This window comes from Anas acuta, chromosome 12 (genome assembly GCF_963932015.1).
Source record: "Anas acuta chromosome 12, bAnaAcu1.1, whole genome shotgun sequence".
Classification (NCBI taxonomy): Eukaryota; Metazoa; Chordata; class Aves; order Anseriformes; family Anatidae; genus Anas; species Anas acuta.
Genome location: NC_088990.1, coordinates 1,819,763 through 1,831,789, shown reverse-complemented (window position 1 = coordinate 1,831,789; position 12,027 = coordinate 1,819,763). Strand labels below are relative to the sequence as shown.

Sequence of the window (12,027 nt, the reverse complement as noted above, 5' to 3'; positions counted from 1 at the left end):
AGGAACAAAAGCAGGATCAAGGTGGAACCCACTGCGTTTCAGCTCTGCTGTGTTAGAGGTTTCCAGGGAACCAGAGAGGCGTTGTGCCGTTGGTACCCCTGTTCGCTGGCAGCCGACAGTGGGACGTGCAGGGCAGAGCATCACCCCAAAGCAAATGCCAACTGAAAAACAGGTCTGAGTGTGCTCCTGTTAGATATGAAGGGCAAGGTATTCAATGCATTTAATTTTGGCTCTTTGTTTTTGTTAATTTCCGTTCCTTATTTTTGTGTTTGAGCACTAGCTATTTAGCAACTGTTCTCCCTCGTCTTTAAATCCGCTTGGCTTGGCTATTAGGCACTGCTCAAATGCCTTCCTAGCAAAAGGAGTTGTTGTAGCTGTTTATTAGGCGACAGCATTTGCCTACCATCCTGGAAGATTTTAAGTGTGTTCACTGGGATGTACAGCATTGCTGAGGAACCTTTGCATTTTGCTATTTTGCTTCATTAGAAATGATCTGGTTCTACAATGAGTTTGTTTCCTTACCTTTGGAGGTGACGCTGAAGTCTGGAAGGGTTGACCCTTGAGATGAGACATTAGTTAAATCTCCTCGTAGACATCCACAGACTCTCTGATGGGTGCAGTATGCACTAAAAGTATGGTTTTCTTCATGCTGTGCCCATTGTTCTGTGGGATTTTTTTTGTTGATTCTTCTGAAGCTGCATAACGGTGCTAAATCTTCAGGCTTTAGCTGTGCTGACTGTAACCAAAATGATCAATTCCAACTTACAGTTCTACATAATATCTAACAAAAGCGTTTTCCCTACACACTCATTGGAACAGGTAATTACTGCAGCAACTACAGACTAATTTGAAGTGTTAGCTGTTAATTAAAACACTACAGAGGTGTACGGTTGTCTTTTGGTGTAACCAAAGCTCCTATTCAGACTCCATTAATCACTTTGCAGTTATTGTGTTGGGGAAGGTCAGGACAATTGAGATGCCGGATCAGCCCGGAGTAAACAAATTCCTTTCCTCCCAGGTAGCTTGCCATTTGCAAAGCCAACGGACACGCTGTACCCATGGGCATGGTATCTCCTTTGTGATCCAATTCGCAGTGATAATTAAATGTTAAATTGGTACTGTCAGTGCTCTGTAAACCAAACCAGGTATCTGCCCTCTGCTGGAAATTTAACCCAAACTTCCACGGATGAATTAGCGTGCATCATAATTAAATAATCAAGTCTTCCCTTTTAATTCACTTGGAAACGGGAGATCTCTCTTATGGAAAAAAGATCAGCTTTCTTGACAAGCTAATTAAGTTGCCAAACTGTCCAGCACAGCGCGTATTAAGCTAAGAGACATTAAGCATGCTATCTCAACCTGTTCATTTTCTTATCATTTCTGCTGATCTTAAGTCCGTGCCGTTTTGCCACTGTTGGTTCATCCGTACTTACAGCAGAGTTCATTTACTCCCTCTGATTCATCGATTATGCCTTCAGCTACCAGCCCGTCAGAGCTTCACCCCATGGTTTTCCTCGTTGCATGTTATACCGACATCGGATAGCACTGATTTTGGTGTGCTTCTTTAAACCACGTTGGCTCCTAAAAGCTATCACCACTCAGTTACTTAAATATTTATCCAGAAGTTCTTAAATTAAGGTGAGGTTTTTCGAAGCTGCCAAGCTATTAGCAGGAATTCTATAAGCACTTGGGATTATAAAGGAGATTAAACAGACTCGCTCCGTACCACGTATGATTTGGCATGTGGAAAAAACTATTAAGCTCCTTCTTCAGTAATAATTGCTAGAGGTATATAGTGGTAAAAGATTATAATTCTTTAAAGTTAGTGCCACATATATGACATTACTGTGCGTACTGTCATAAATCAGTACGAGACAATAAAACTAGTGAAGAGGAAAACCTTTAATGGTTTTGTTTTTATGCAAAATTACATTGGATTTTTAGTAGACTTTTTTTTCTTCTACCTTTATTTTCTTGGGAATTTATGTTTAGGAATGCACAAGTCACTGCTTAAAAACACAATTAGAAATGTTTGTCTTCAGAAATTTAGACAAATAGCTTTTGACTTAGCATGGACATTTATTTTGAGTACATTTGAGTTTTAACACTGATGCATACTAACCTTACATGCACACACGTGCTAATCATAAATACAAATGTGGAAAGGTCATTTCACAAATAGTTTCTGTGGGTCCTTAGGTTTCGATAAAGAAATTGGTCACCGTGTGTTACTTCACTTTAATTGGTATTGCTGTGCATCTCATTGTCTTATTGCTGAAAATACCCTTACGATTAGCCAGATTGTGCAAGAAAACCTGGGTTTTGTTACCATTCTGAGTAGCGTATTATATCACAACTTTTCATGGAAAGAAAATGTGAAAGTGGATAAATACATACTTGCAAGTGGGCTATTATGCTGTACCAGTCTTCGGTGTATAGATTTTATGTAAAAATGCAGACGTAAAAAAAAAACAAAAAAAACAAAAAAAAAACAAAAAACCTGCTAAACAGCTCCATTGTGAGTATATTCTGCAGATCAATTGTTTTCATCAGTCTGTCTTTAGGAATGCTGTATAAAATTTGGTTTACAGTAAAATGTTAATACACTGTACTCTAAGGCATTTTTCTGTGAAATTAGTGTATGCATGTTGCACGTATGTGTAGAAGTAATTTTATGTCATCTCAAGTTATTTAATTTTTTCCCTCATGCAGGGCATATCACGTCCCTAGTGGAAAAATACTAGCCGTAAAGGTAAGATATTACAGTAATTTTCTCTCTCTCACTTTCTCTCATTCTCTTCATTCTTTCTTGACCTGGGTTTCCTTCCCCTCCCTCTGATGGTTAGATCTCAATTTGCTTTATTGTGTTAAGTCCACGTTGTTTATGCAGGAAAGCTCCAGTATATAAATCCAGTAAGCTCAAATGAGCAGAGAGTTCCCAGAAGCCAGGTTTCACCCTCCAGGAGCAGCAGGTTTGTTTTAACGCTGCGTGTTGGTACCACCACATCCTCCTGATGGTTGTGTGGACAGGTCCAAACGCAGCCGTGGGTTGTGCCACCGGGACAAATCCCCTCTAGCAGCTGGTGGAGATCCTGCTTCACCTTCCCAAAGCCTGGTGTAAGAGCAACGGGGATGGAAAGGTCGCAGGGTGTCAGCCTCTACAGCTCTCTGCTACTGCCACAGTGTCCCCAGGGGCATATTCTTGAGTGGTCTCTGCAACTTCTTTTAAATAAAGAGAATTTCCCTGTTCTCTTTGGGATACTGCTATGTTTTCCTAGTAGATCTTGTGGTTTTAACAGGTCGTTTTATTTTAATGTTCTTCCTCCCTGCCCACAACTGTGTTTATACAACTGAATATCCGTGCATGTGTGTATATATCTTCTGTTAGCATTTATAGCTGTGAAGCTGTACGGTGTAGTGTGATTACGTGTATCAGATAAGTACCAGTCTTCTCTGAAGTTAAATTAAAGCTTTGGTAAGCTAATAATGCACCTATGACTACAATATGCCAACTACTGTGTGATTTAGAATTACATTATTAATTCAGTTAAGCTATAAAATAAATTATTGATGTCTGTGTAGAACTGAAACTGTTGTTTTTTTAACTTGATTTCATTCAAACTTGAAATGGTAGAGACTTTGGGAGAACAAATGAACTGTAGTATTCATATAATTCTATTTAATAGTTTGGAACCAAAAAGTTACATTTAAAAAAATGTATAACTTAAAGAATAATTAAGTGGAGATCTGTGTGTTTTGTTTCATCTGTCTTTCTTCCCCTCTTTGAGTCACTGAGGTCTGGTATAACTGAGTTAAACAGAAGAATGTGGGAGAAGGGAGAAGAGGAGTTTGTGGGAGCTGGTTGCTGCAAGCAGAATCGGTATTAAATGATGTGGGATTATACTGAGACTTCAGACAGGGCGTTGTATGATTTATTTTTACCAGAAAGTATTTACATGTATGGGTAACTTTCAGATCTGAACTCATGTTGCCAGTAGTTCTTACTGCGTATAACTTACTAAAATGAGGTTCTGTCTGTGTTTTGGCTTTCCTTGAGGATCACATAAATCCCTGCACTCCACTGGGAGAAATGCTTTTAACTTTTTCTATAAGTTGTGGCAGTAAGCGTTTTACTCATTTGAACTCATTCTCTACGTGTCAAAAAAAAAAAAAAAAAAAGGAAAATGAAACTTAAATAACATCCAAAAACTTCAAGTGATATTTGTATTACATACTTTTAGAAATCTTTTCAATTGGTATCCATCGCTCCTAAATCTGTCAAGATTGGTTAGAATAAGGCAGGAATTCTCCGAGAAGCAGTAGGCACAAAAGTACAGAAAACCTAATATGCAGAAACACCTTTTGTTACAACTTTTGGTGGGGAACTAAGGAAGCTCTTCCCCTAGATGCTGGTGTTGCACAAGGTTGCTGCTTTTCTCTGCTCTCCTTCTGCACCAGTTCTGCTCAGCACTGGCCTTGCCCGCTGCCCCCAGCCCCATGGTTTGGGGCCAGGGGTGCCCCCAGAGTTGGCTGGAGAGGAGCTGGAGTGAGCTAGAGCAAAATCACGCCCGCAGGAGGGGAAATGAGTTCAACCTTTGCAAGGTTAATTGAAATCACCTCCCTGTGGCAAAAAGCCTTCTTCCCCCCGCAATTTCACCTTCTTGTTTCCCTTGGAGTCCAAGGGTTCGCTTAGTCCTCGTGGATAATTAGCATCGTGAAGATTTGGGAAGCTGGGTTCTCTGGGTAGACCCTACCCCTGGTGGTCCCGTCACTGTCAATTATATTTTTTTTCAGTGCACTTACAGAAGAAATACCGCACCAACACGTGTGCATTATCGGGGTTTAAAATAACACGCTCACAAGCTGCAGGTCAGGAAACATGCTATGACAGTGATCGTGCTGGCTTGCTCCATTAATAAAATTACTTACTGCATCTACAGCTCGGCGTACCCAGCAATAAAAAGAGGACAGTCACACCTGCATCTTGACAAGATGATCACAAGGATCAGTTGTTTTGACAGAGGATTGCCATGCTGCTAGCGACATCGTCGCACTGAAGGATCTGTGAATGCAGAGTGCTGTTGGTTTTGTTTGTTTGTTTTTTGATAATTGCACACAGATTTGATACGACGAGACAACACTCAGTAAACCTGTTGATTAAAATGCTCTCAGCTGGTAGTTAATCTTGCAAATATATTGAACAGGATAACAAACCAATGCTGATATCCATATTATAGACCAAAGCTCTCTGTGTCATTACATATTTTATATAAACTTTACAGCTAGATAATGTGCGAAAGATTTAATGGGTTTTCTAATGTAACCTTTTTTCTAATTGGAAGAAAAAAATCCAAATGAAAAATGTGAGCGTACGCTGGCTGATTGCCATTCTTCAGCAGCTTTTGGTTTCTCCTGCTCTTAAGCTAGCATTTAAATGGACCATTTGATTAATCATTTGTATACCGACTATAATACTCCCAAATTTCCTTTGAGTTGTACATACTGTAAAAGACAATTATGTCGGCACAGATTAAATAAGTGAATTAAAACAGAATAGCAGCTTAATTTGACCTGTGATTTTGCTCTCGTTCCCTTCAGTGGAACGTATGCCACTCCAGCAAATAGATGAAGTCATCCATGACAGCTTGTGATGAATTGCCGTATTTATACTGTATATTTTAATAGCCTCACACTAATTTAAATTGAGCACAGAGTAAATTATAATTCAGTCACTTGACTGCTTGTATTTAACTTGACAACTCATCCTTATTTGTCCTGGAGGTGTAGTGGAGAGCAGAGGAAATATGTTCAGGTATTCCTCCTTTAAAAGTTAACCCTTTCACTCGAAATGTTGGGTACACGGAGTTTATGCAGCCTTGGTGAGGAGTCCTGCTCCCACCCGTGCTAACAGCGCCGTGCGAGCTCACAGCGAGTTATTTTATGCCTGATGAATTCGGTTTCACTGTTCTGCTCTCAGCAATCCCAAGAAAACCACCGAGTGACTTTTTGCTGCAAATTCTTTCCAAAGGTGCTGTTTTGGACAGGTTTGTTTAACGCCACATCTCATTTGCTTACCCATGTTATGACTGTGGAGGTTGCAGCCAAATCCTATTCACGGCTCCCTCCTCAGTAGCAGCAGGTTTTAGTCTTTTTCCCCCTGCTTTAACACTGTCCGACCCCATATCTACATAGGTTTGGAAGTTGTTTCCTGCATTCAAATTTAATTTTATAAATCTGCTTGGAAACTGTGCACAAGGAGCATGGCAGTGGAGATTACCAGTGGAGGTGAAGGCGGTGCTGCACGGACTCGTCCTGTCCTCCTCCTGTCCTCATTTCAGTGCTGTAATGGGGTTCCTCCAGCCTCAACTTCAGATGGCTGCCTCAAGTTTGGGGATCGCACAAGCTGGGCATGCTTAGGTGGAATAAAATGCTTCTGCATAATAATTACATTGAGAAAGGGACACGGTGCCCTCACCCAGGTTATTGGGTGGTGCTGCCCGCTTGCCATGCTGGGGTGCTCCTGCGTGTGCTCAGCCCTGCAGTAAGCAAATCACCAGCAGGTCCAGGAGCTCTGCTTTTCCCCGTTATCGACACTATTACAGTGCAGGGTCTGCGTGTAATTATGGCTAATGCAAATCAGCCAGAGACCTTTCTTCCTGCCAGGTCTTGGTTGATTGGATGTCAGCGATGTGTCTGACACTGATCACGCTAACTAGTTGTTGTGTGGGGTGGCGAAGCCTTTGCAGGGAAACCTCTCCCTCTGAGTAGGATTTAGGGAGATAAAATGCAATTTTATACCGTTGACAAGATTAAATTCTGTTAATATTCAATAGGTAAAACTGATAGGGTTCCAGCAAATTATTTGAAGTTTTTCACGCTGGAAAAACGTAAGCGAATATTGTTGGCAAATGATTATTGATCTAGACAAGTGTGTTAAACGTTTCTTGGCAGCCCTGTATTACACTTACCATTTAGTTTAGTGACAGCTTTTATAAATAACCCTAAAGCAAAGTCTTGATAGAAACAGGTTATCGTTTTTTTTTTTCTGTTGGACAGATTTTGATACTGTAAAATGCGTTTGGAGGTGCTCTCCCTGCGTTTTGTTTTGTCAGCAGTAAATGTCTGTTCTGCTAATTCTGCAAATCGACTGCATTTTGTGTTCCTCTGGCTTAACGTGTTTAACTGCAAAATACCATGCGATAGGAGACTGAGCCCAGCTAACTGTGTTCAGAATCCACTTTGGTTTACATAGTAGTACTTAGGAATTAAGTGTGCAAATCTTCTGATAAACATGGCAAAGAAAGGTTTGTAAAAGTCACTTTTTTAGCACTGGCCTTCTTCATAGCCACCAAGGGCAGATTTTTCTTCTCTGGCTGCTTGCAAGTGCAGTGGTGGCACTGCAGAGAAGATGGAACAAAGTTTTGTGGCCTTTCTTTAATAACTACTTTCATCTTAAAAAATCAGGTATTAGCAGAAAGACTTTAGGAAAGTAGTGAGGTCAGACAGTCGGGGTGCATGGGTTCATCTGTATTTTGCCACTTGGGTGCTGTGCACTCGGAGGTAAGGTGTTCCTGGCAGAGCCCGAGCCCTTCCTCAGGGCACCTGGCTCGAGGTGTTAGACAAGGGGGAGATATTAAACTGAAATTAGAAAAGTGGTGCTAGGAGATGGCTCTTGACCCTCCTTTAGGGCACTGTTGAGAAGTTCAGAGATACTTTCAATACCACAGTACTTACTTAAATCTTTAAGTTATAAACTCAGCACATCTGTCAGGATCACAGTGTTCCAGAATTTTTCATGAGACATCTTCAAAGCAAGAGGGGTCGGTGTGGGGCAGACAGGAGAGACAGCCCCAGGCTGGGCATTAATTTGTGCTTTGGGTGAATGCTGAGCATCTCCAGACTTACAGACCTGCGGACTGACCATGCCTGCTCATTGCGTTGGGCTTGTGTTCCAGTTCTAGCTCGTCTGTTGATCAAATGAATAAACAGCAACCTTCAACTTTTCATGGATAAAATTGGCTGCATAGCTTAATTTATTTGCAACTGACTTTCCAAAGTAAATACTTCTGTCCTTCCCCTTCCCTTCTTCCCATGGCTCTATTAAAATACTCTCTTTCCATTCCTTTTCTCACATGAGATTAATTAATACCGGGCCTTCTGTTTTGTTCTGAGTCGTTCACTTACCTTTCATGTTGGAGCTGATCGTACATCTGATGTTTGTTTTTTAGGTCATACCCTTAGATATAACACTGGAGCTCCAGAAACAGATTATGTCAGAGTTAGAAATTCTTTATAAGGTATGCATTTTTTCTCATTTTAATTATTCTTGCTTACAGTCATCCTACAGTGTGTCTTTTTTTTAAACAGGCTTCTCTTTTCCTTTCTTTTTCCAGTGTGACTCATCATATATCATAGGATTTTATGGTGCATTTTTTGTCGAAAACAGAATTTCATTGTGTACAGAGTTCATGGATGGTGAGTTTTTTCCATCTTGTGTGCTTTTAATTGCTAAGCTTGTAAATGGGGAGAATCATATAAAGATGTGCTTTTCCAGTATGGAGCAGAATGCATTATTATGACTTTGAAATATAAAATAAAACATAGAGAACTTTGATTTAGCTTTTTTAAGAACAGGCTAGTATTGGGATTGGGTTATATTCTGCAGTATGCTGTATTTTCCTGAATGCAATTTCACTTACTTTTATTGAAAATGTAAATAGAACAGAAATAAATGCTAGCTTAATTTGTGGTTTGATATTTGAGTCTTCCATACAATCTGTCCTCACTGACGAAACAGCTGTTCCTCACTTTTAATGTTTTGCTAGCCAAAACAGATTTTCTTTTAAAGAAATCTATTAACCCAATGTCCTGTGTGTTTTCAGTGGAAATCGGTTCTTAATTGCAAGACAAGGAATTATTTTCCAACACAGCTGTTTAGCAGTGCTGCACTAAGTTTCTTTCTGAGTGTACTCTTATCTCTCCCAACGTGGATCTTCAGACCGACAGTATCCCCTTCCCCACAATTTGATGCTGCCATCATTATGGAGATATAGAAGTACTTTGCTCTGAAATTTTGTGCTGTGTGACACTCTCGAACAAAAGGCAGGAAAACTATACTGATTACAGCAATTTGTAATCATTGCTGCCCTCTGTGTATCAATTTTGAGAGTGTCTCATGACAGATACAGTCCCCCCGTGTCTCATGCACAAGAACCCTCTTTGCAGCGTTCAACTTTGAGCTTCATGTTGGTGCAAGCATTTAGTATATTACTCTCTTCAGGGTTTTCCTATGAGCCAGCATTTTCTGCTCTATCCAGCTTTTTCACAAAGGTTCAGTTAAACTGCATGTAAAGAAGAGAGGATCTCGCAAATAATTTACTATAGAGGAAAGGCTCTCTGGCAGGGAAAAAAAAAACAAAAACAAAGCCAAATGCATACCATTAAATTAAACACCGTTGAGTAGCTTCTTTCTTTCTGATAGGGGACTACAGATAAAGCCCTTTAGGGTTGTGTGGTGCATTTTGTTTCCCCCCTGTTAAAATGGTCTGTTATTACTGTTATTTCTCTCTTTTCACACTTACTACCTCTGTTCCAACGATCATTGTGCCCCCTTTCCAAGCGTGAGGGATCCTCTCAGATTTTCCATTATTTGCAAAGCTTGATGAGAAAGTATTATTTATTCACCAAAGCCCACCAGTTAAATTCTTTGGTGCTCTCATGCTGTGTGACCATTAGCCATTTCTCTGGGCTCTTGCAATTGCACTCGGATTTGCAAGCCCGTGTTAAGCATCAGTCCCATGCAGTAAGGAGGCAGCTGCTCATGCCAAAACATGCATCTGCCTGGAGTGTGTTTGCTCCTGCTAATTCAGAGACTTTTCAAAATGATGGACATAAATGCTTGCAGTCCCAAATTCTTGTCTGAAAATACTTAAGCCTGTAGGGTATGCATCCCTCATGATGTTGCACGACAATGGTGTTTACTGACCATGCACAAATTACTTGGAATTATGTTGGAGATGACCTCTGATCTGCCTCATGTTGTGCGCTCCTTCTGGCAGAAAACAACGGCAAGCATTTAAAGGAAGAACAAAATGCAAATAAAAGGACCTTGCCAATTTTTTTTCCAGGCCTTTGATTTGGATGGGGATGGATGCAGGTGACGATGATAAATATTTTCTAACCCTGCAGATGAACAACCTTAACCTTGACAAATTTTTGGCCCTTTTTTACTTTAATGGACCAGTTTGTAGTATTTTCAGAGTTCGGGTCATCTAGAAAAATCCTATGACTGTTTGCCCAGGTGTATCCTGTACTAGCGAAGTCTACTGATAATATTACAAAAGCTGGGCATTTCCTTTGTGAATTACCTAGATACAGATCTCCTTCTTTTGGGGTACTCACGTCTTAGGGGCACACACACACAAAAAAAGGTGTGCGTATTGTGCCATGGTGGCTCTCTCCTGACACGTGGAAGCAAGAAAAAAAACAGGTAACTCCAGCTCTGCAAATACCAAAGCGCAGGGGTTGAAGTGACCTGGATTACCCTTCCACCTGCCAAGTGATCATACAGATCAGCAGAGATAGGAAATGAGGCTTTCTAATCTTTGCCCTCTTATGTCTGTGATAGAGTTGATGTTCTTGTAACTAAAGATGGTGAAATGCACCACTGTCTTTTACTTCGTTGGAGCCTCTTTTCCTTGAAGCTGTTGAATACTCATTAAATTCCCTCTAGAAACAGCAAGAGGTGCGGGTTATCAGACTGTGCTGAGATGTCTACATATAGATTTGGGAGCTAACCTATATTTGGGTGTGGAAATCTTGTCCACAATGTTCATTTGCTGTATTTTTTTTCCCCATAGAAAAATGGTAAATTTCTCCAGCTGTCTGCAAAAAGATTTTTTTTTTTTTTTTTTTTACTATTTTTATTTTCCAGCCTGTACTTCCTGTAGTGACATCTGTAACAGCAAGAATTAGCAGATTGGTATTTGAGAGTAGGTCTTTTTGTCCAAAATTTAAGGATAAGTTACAAGTATTAACAGAAACTGCCTGACCTTACAATAGCCTTCTTCCTGTTATTTCTGTTAAATAGTAGTTACATTTACTTTTTGAACTGTGGTTCACTGCAATACACAGGAAACGTAAGACAATATAAATTGAAAGATGAAACTTAATGAACAAATAGTAATTTTGGTGACCTGGAATCAGAGCAACATTAGTGAAGACAAACACATGCTATATTCTGACATACAAGGACTATAAAGACAATGGGGAAAAAATCATTAGAATAAAAGGTATTGTATAATTAAGGCTGAAGTCTGGTGCAAGGACCTTGTGACTTCTTTGCATTGCAGCATTTCAGAACGAATGGGTTTTACTTTTAAAAACTGAACCATAAGCGAAGTACAAAGTATAGTTTTCCTAATTGCTGAGTATTGGCCCAACTCTTTTCCCAGTGGTGTCATCAGTAAAATCCAGAGGCTGCACCAAGAGCAGTCAGATCAGTGCTAAGCACTTCTGAGAACCTCTAGGCTGGAGTTGACTACACATTCTTGCAGGCTGCATGTAATACATTCTGCATGTAATTTCCTTGTCTTTATTTTATTTTTTTCTTTTTTTTTTTTTTTCCTTTTGGCCATTCTACTTGGACTTTTGTAATAGTCAATTTTAAATTCACTTTCTTACACAAAAATGTGTATTTCACACAAGGGACATTTTTAACACTGGCACAGTCATTAATTCCCTATGTGGAAGACAAGGGAAACAGCCTTTCAGGGATGTCTGCACAATCGTGACTTAGGTTTCTTGCTTTCTCCATGAATATATGAGGCTGGCTGGGCAGAGTTTTGCCAGGCAGTAAGTTCTGTCCCATACTGGGACTTACTGGGAAAACTTACCTGCCCGCCCCAGAGCTCCTCGTCTTTCAGACATCAGCGTGGGCACAAACTGCAGGGCTCAGCCCAGCTTTCACTGGTTTTGTCACCGTGAAGAAGCTGACTTTAAGCAGTGCATCAGATACCACCTAACATT

The 12,027-nt window shown here is 40.2% G+C and overlaps 1 protein-coding gene across 3 annotated transcripts in view; it reads left to right on the top strand.

The window, feature by feature from the left end:
- The window catches only part of MAP2K5 (mitogen-activated protein kinase kinase 5), a 125,774-nt gene that overhangs the window by 38,154 nt on the left and 75,593 nt on the right, over window positions 1-12,027 (top strand). For all 3 annotated transcript variants that reach the window (XM_068695374.1, XM_068695376.1, XM_068695375.1), the window contains exons 9-11: window positions 2,713-2,752; window positions 8,229-8,297; window positions 8,394-8,475. In XM_068695374.1, coding sequence (XP_068551475.1) covers window positions 2,713-2,752; window positions 8,229-8,297; window positions 8,394-8,475 — 191 coding nt within the window. The remainder of the gene's footprint in view (window positions 1-2,712; window positions 2,753-8,228; window positions 8,298-8,393; window positions 8,476-12,027) is intronic.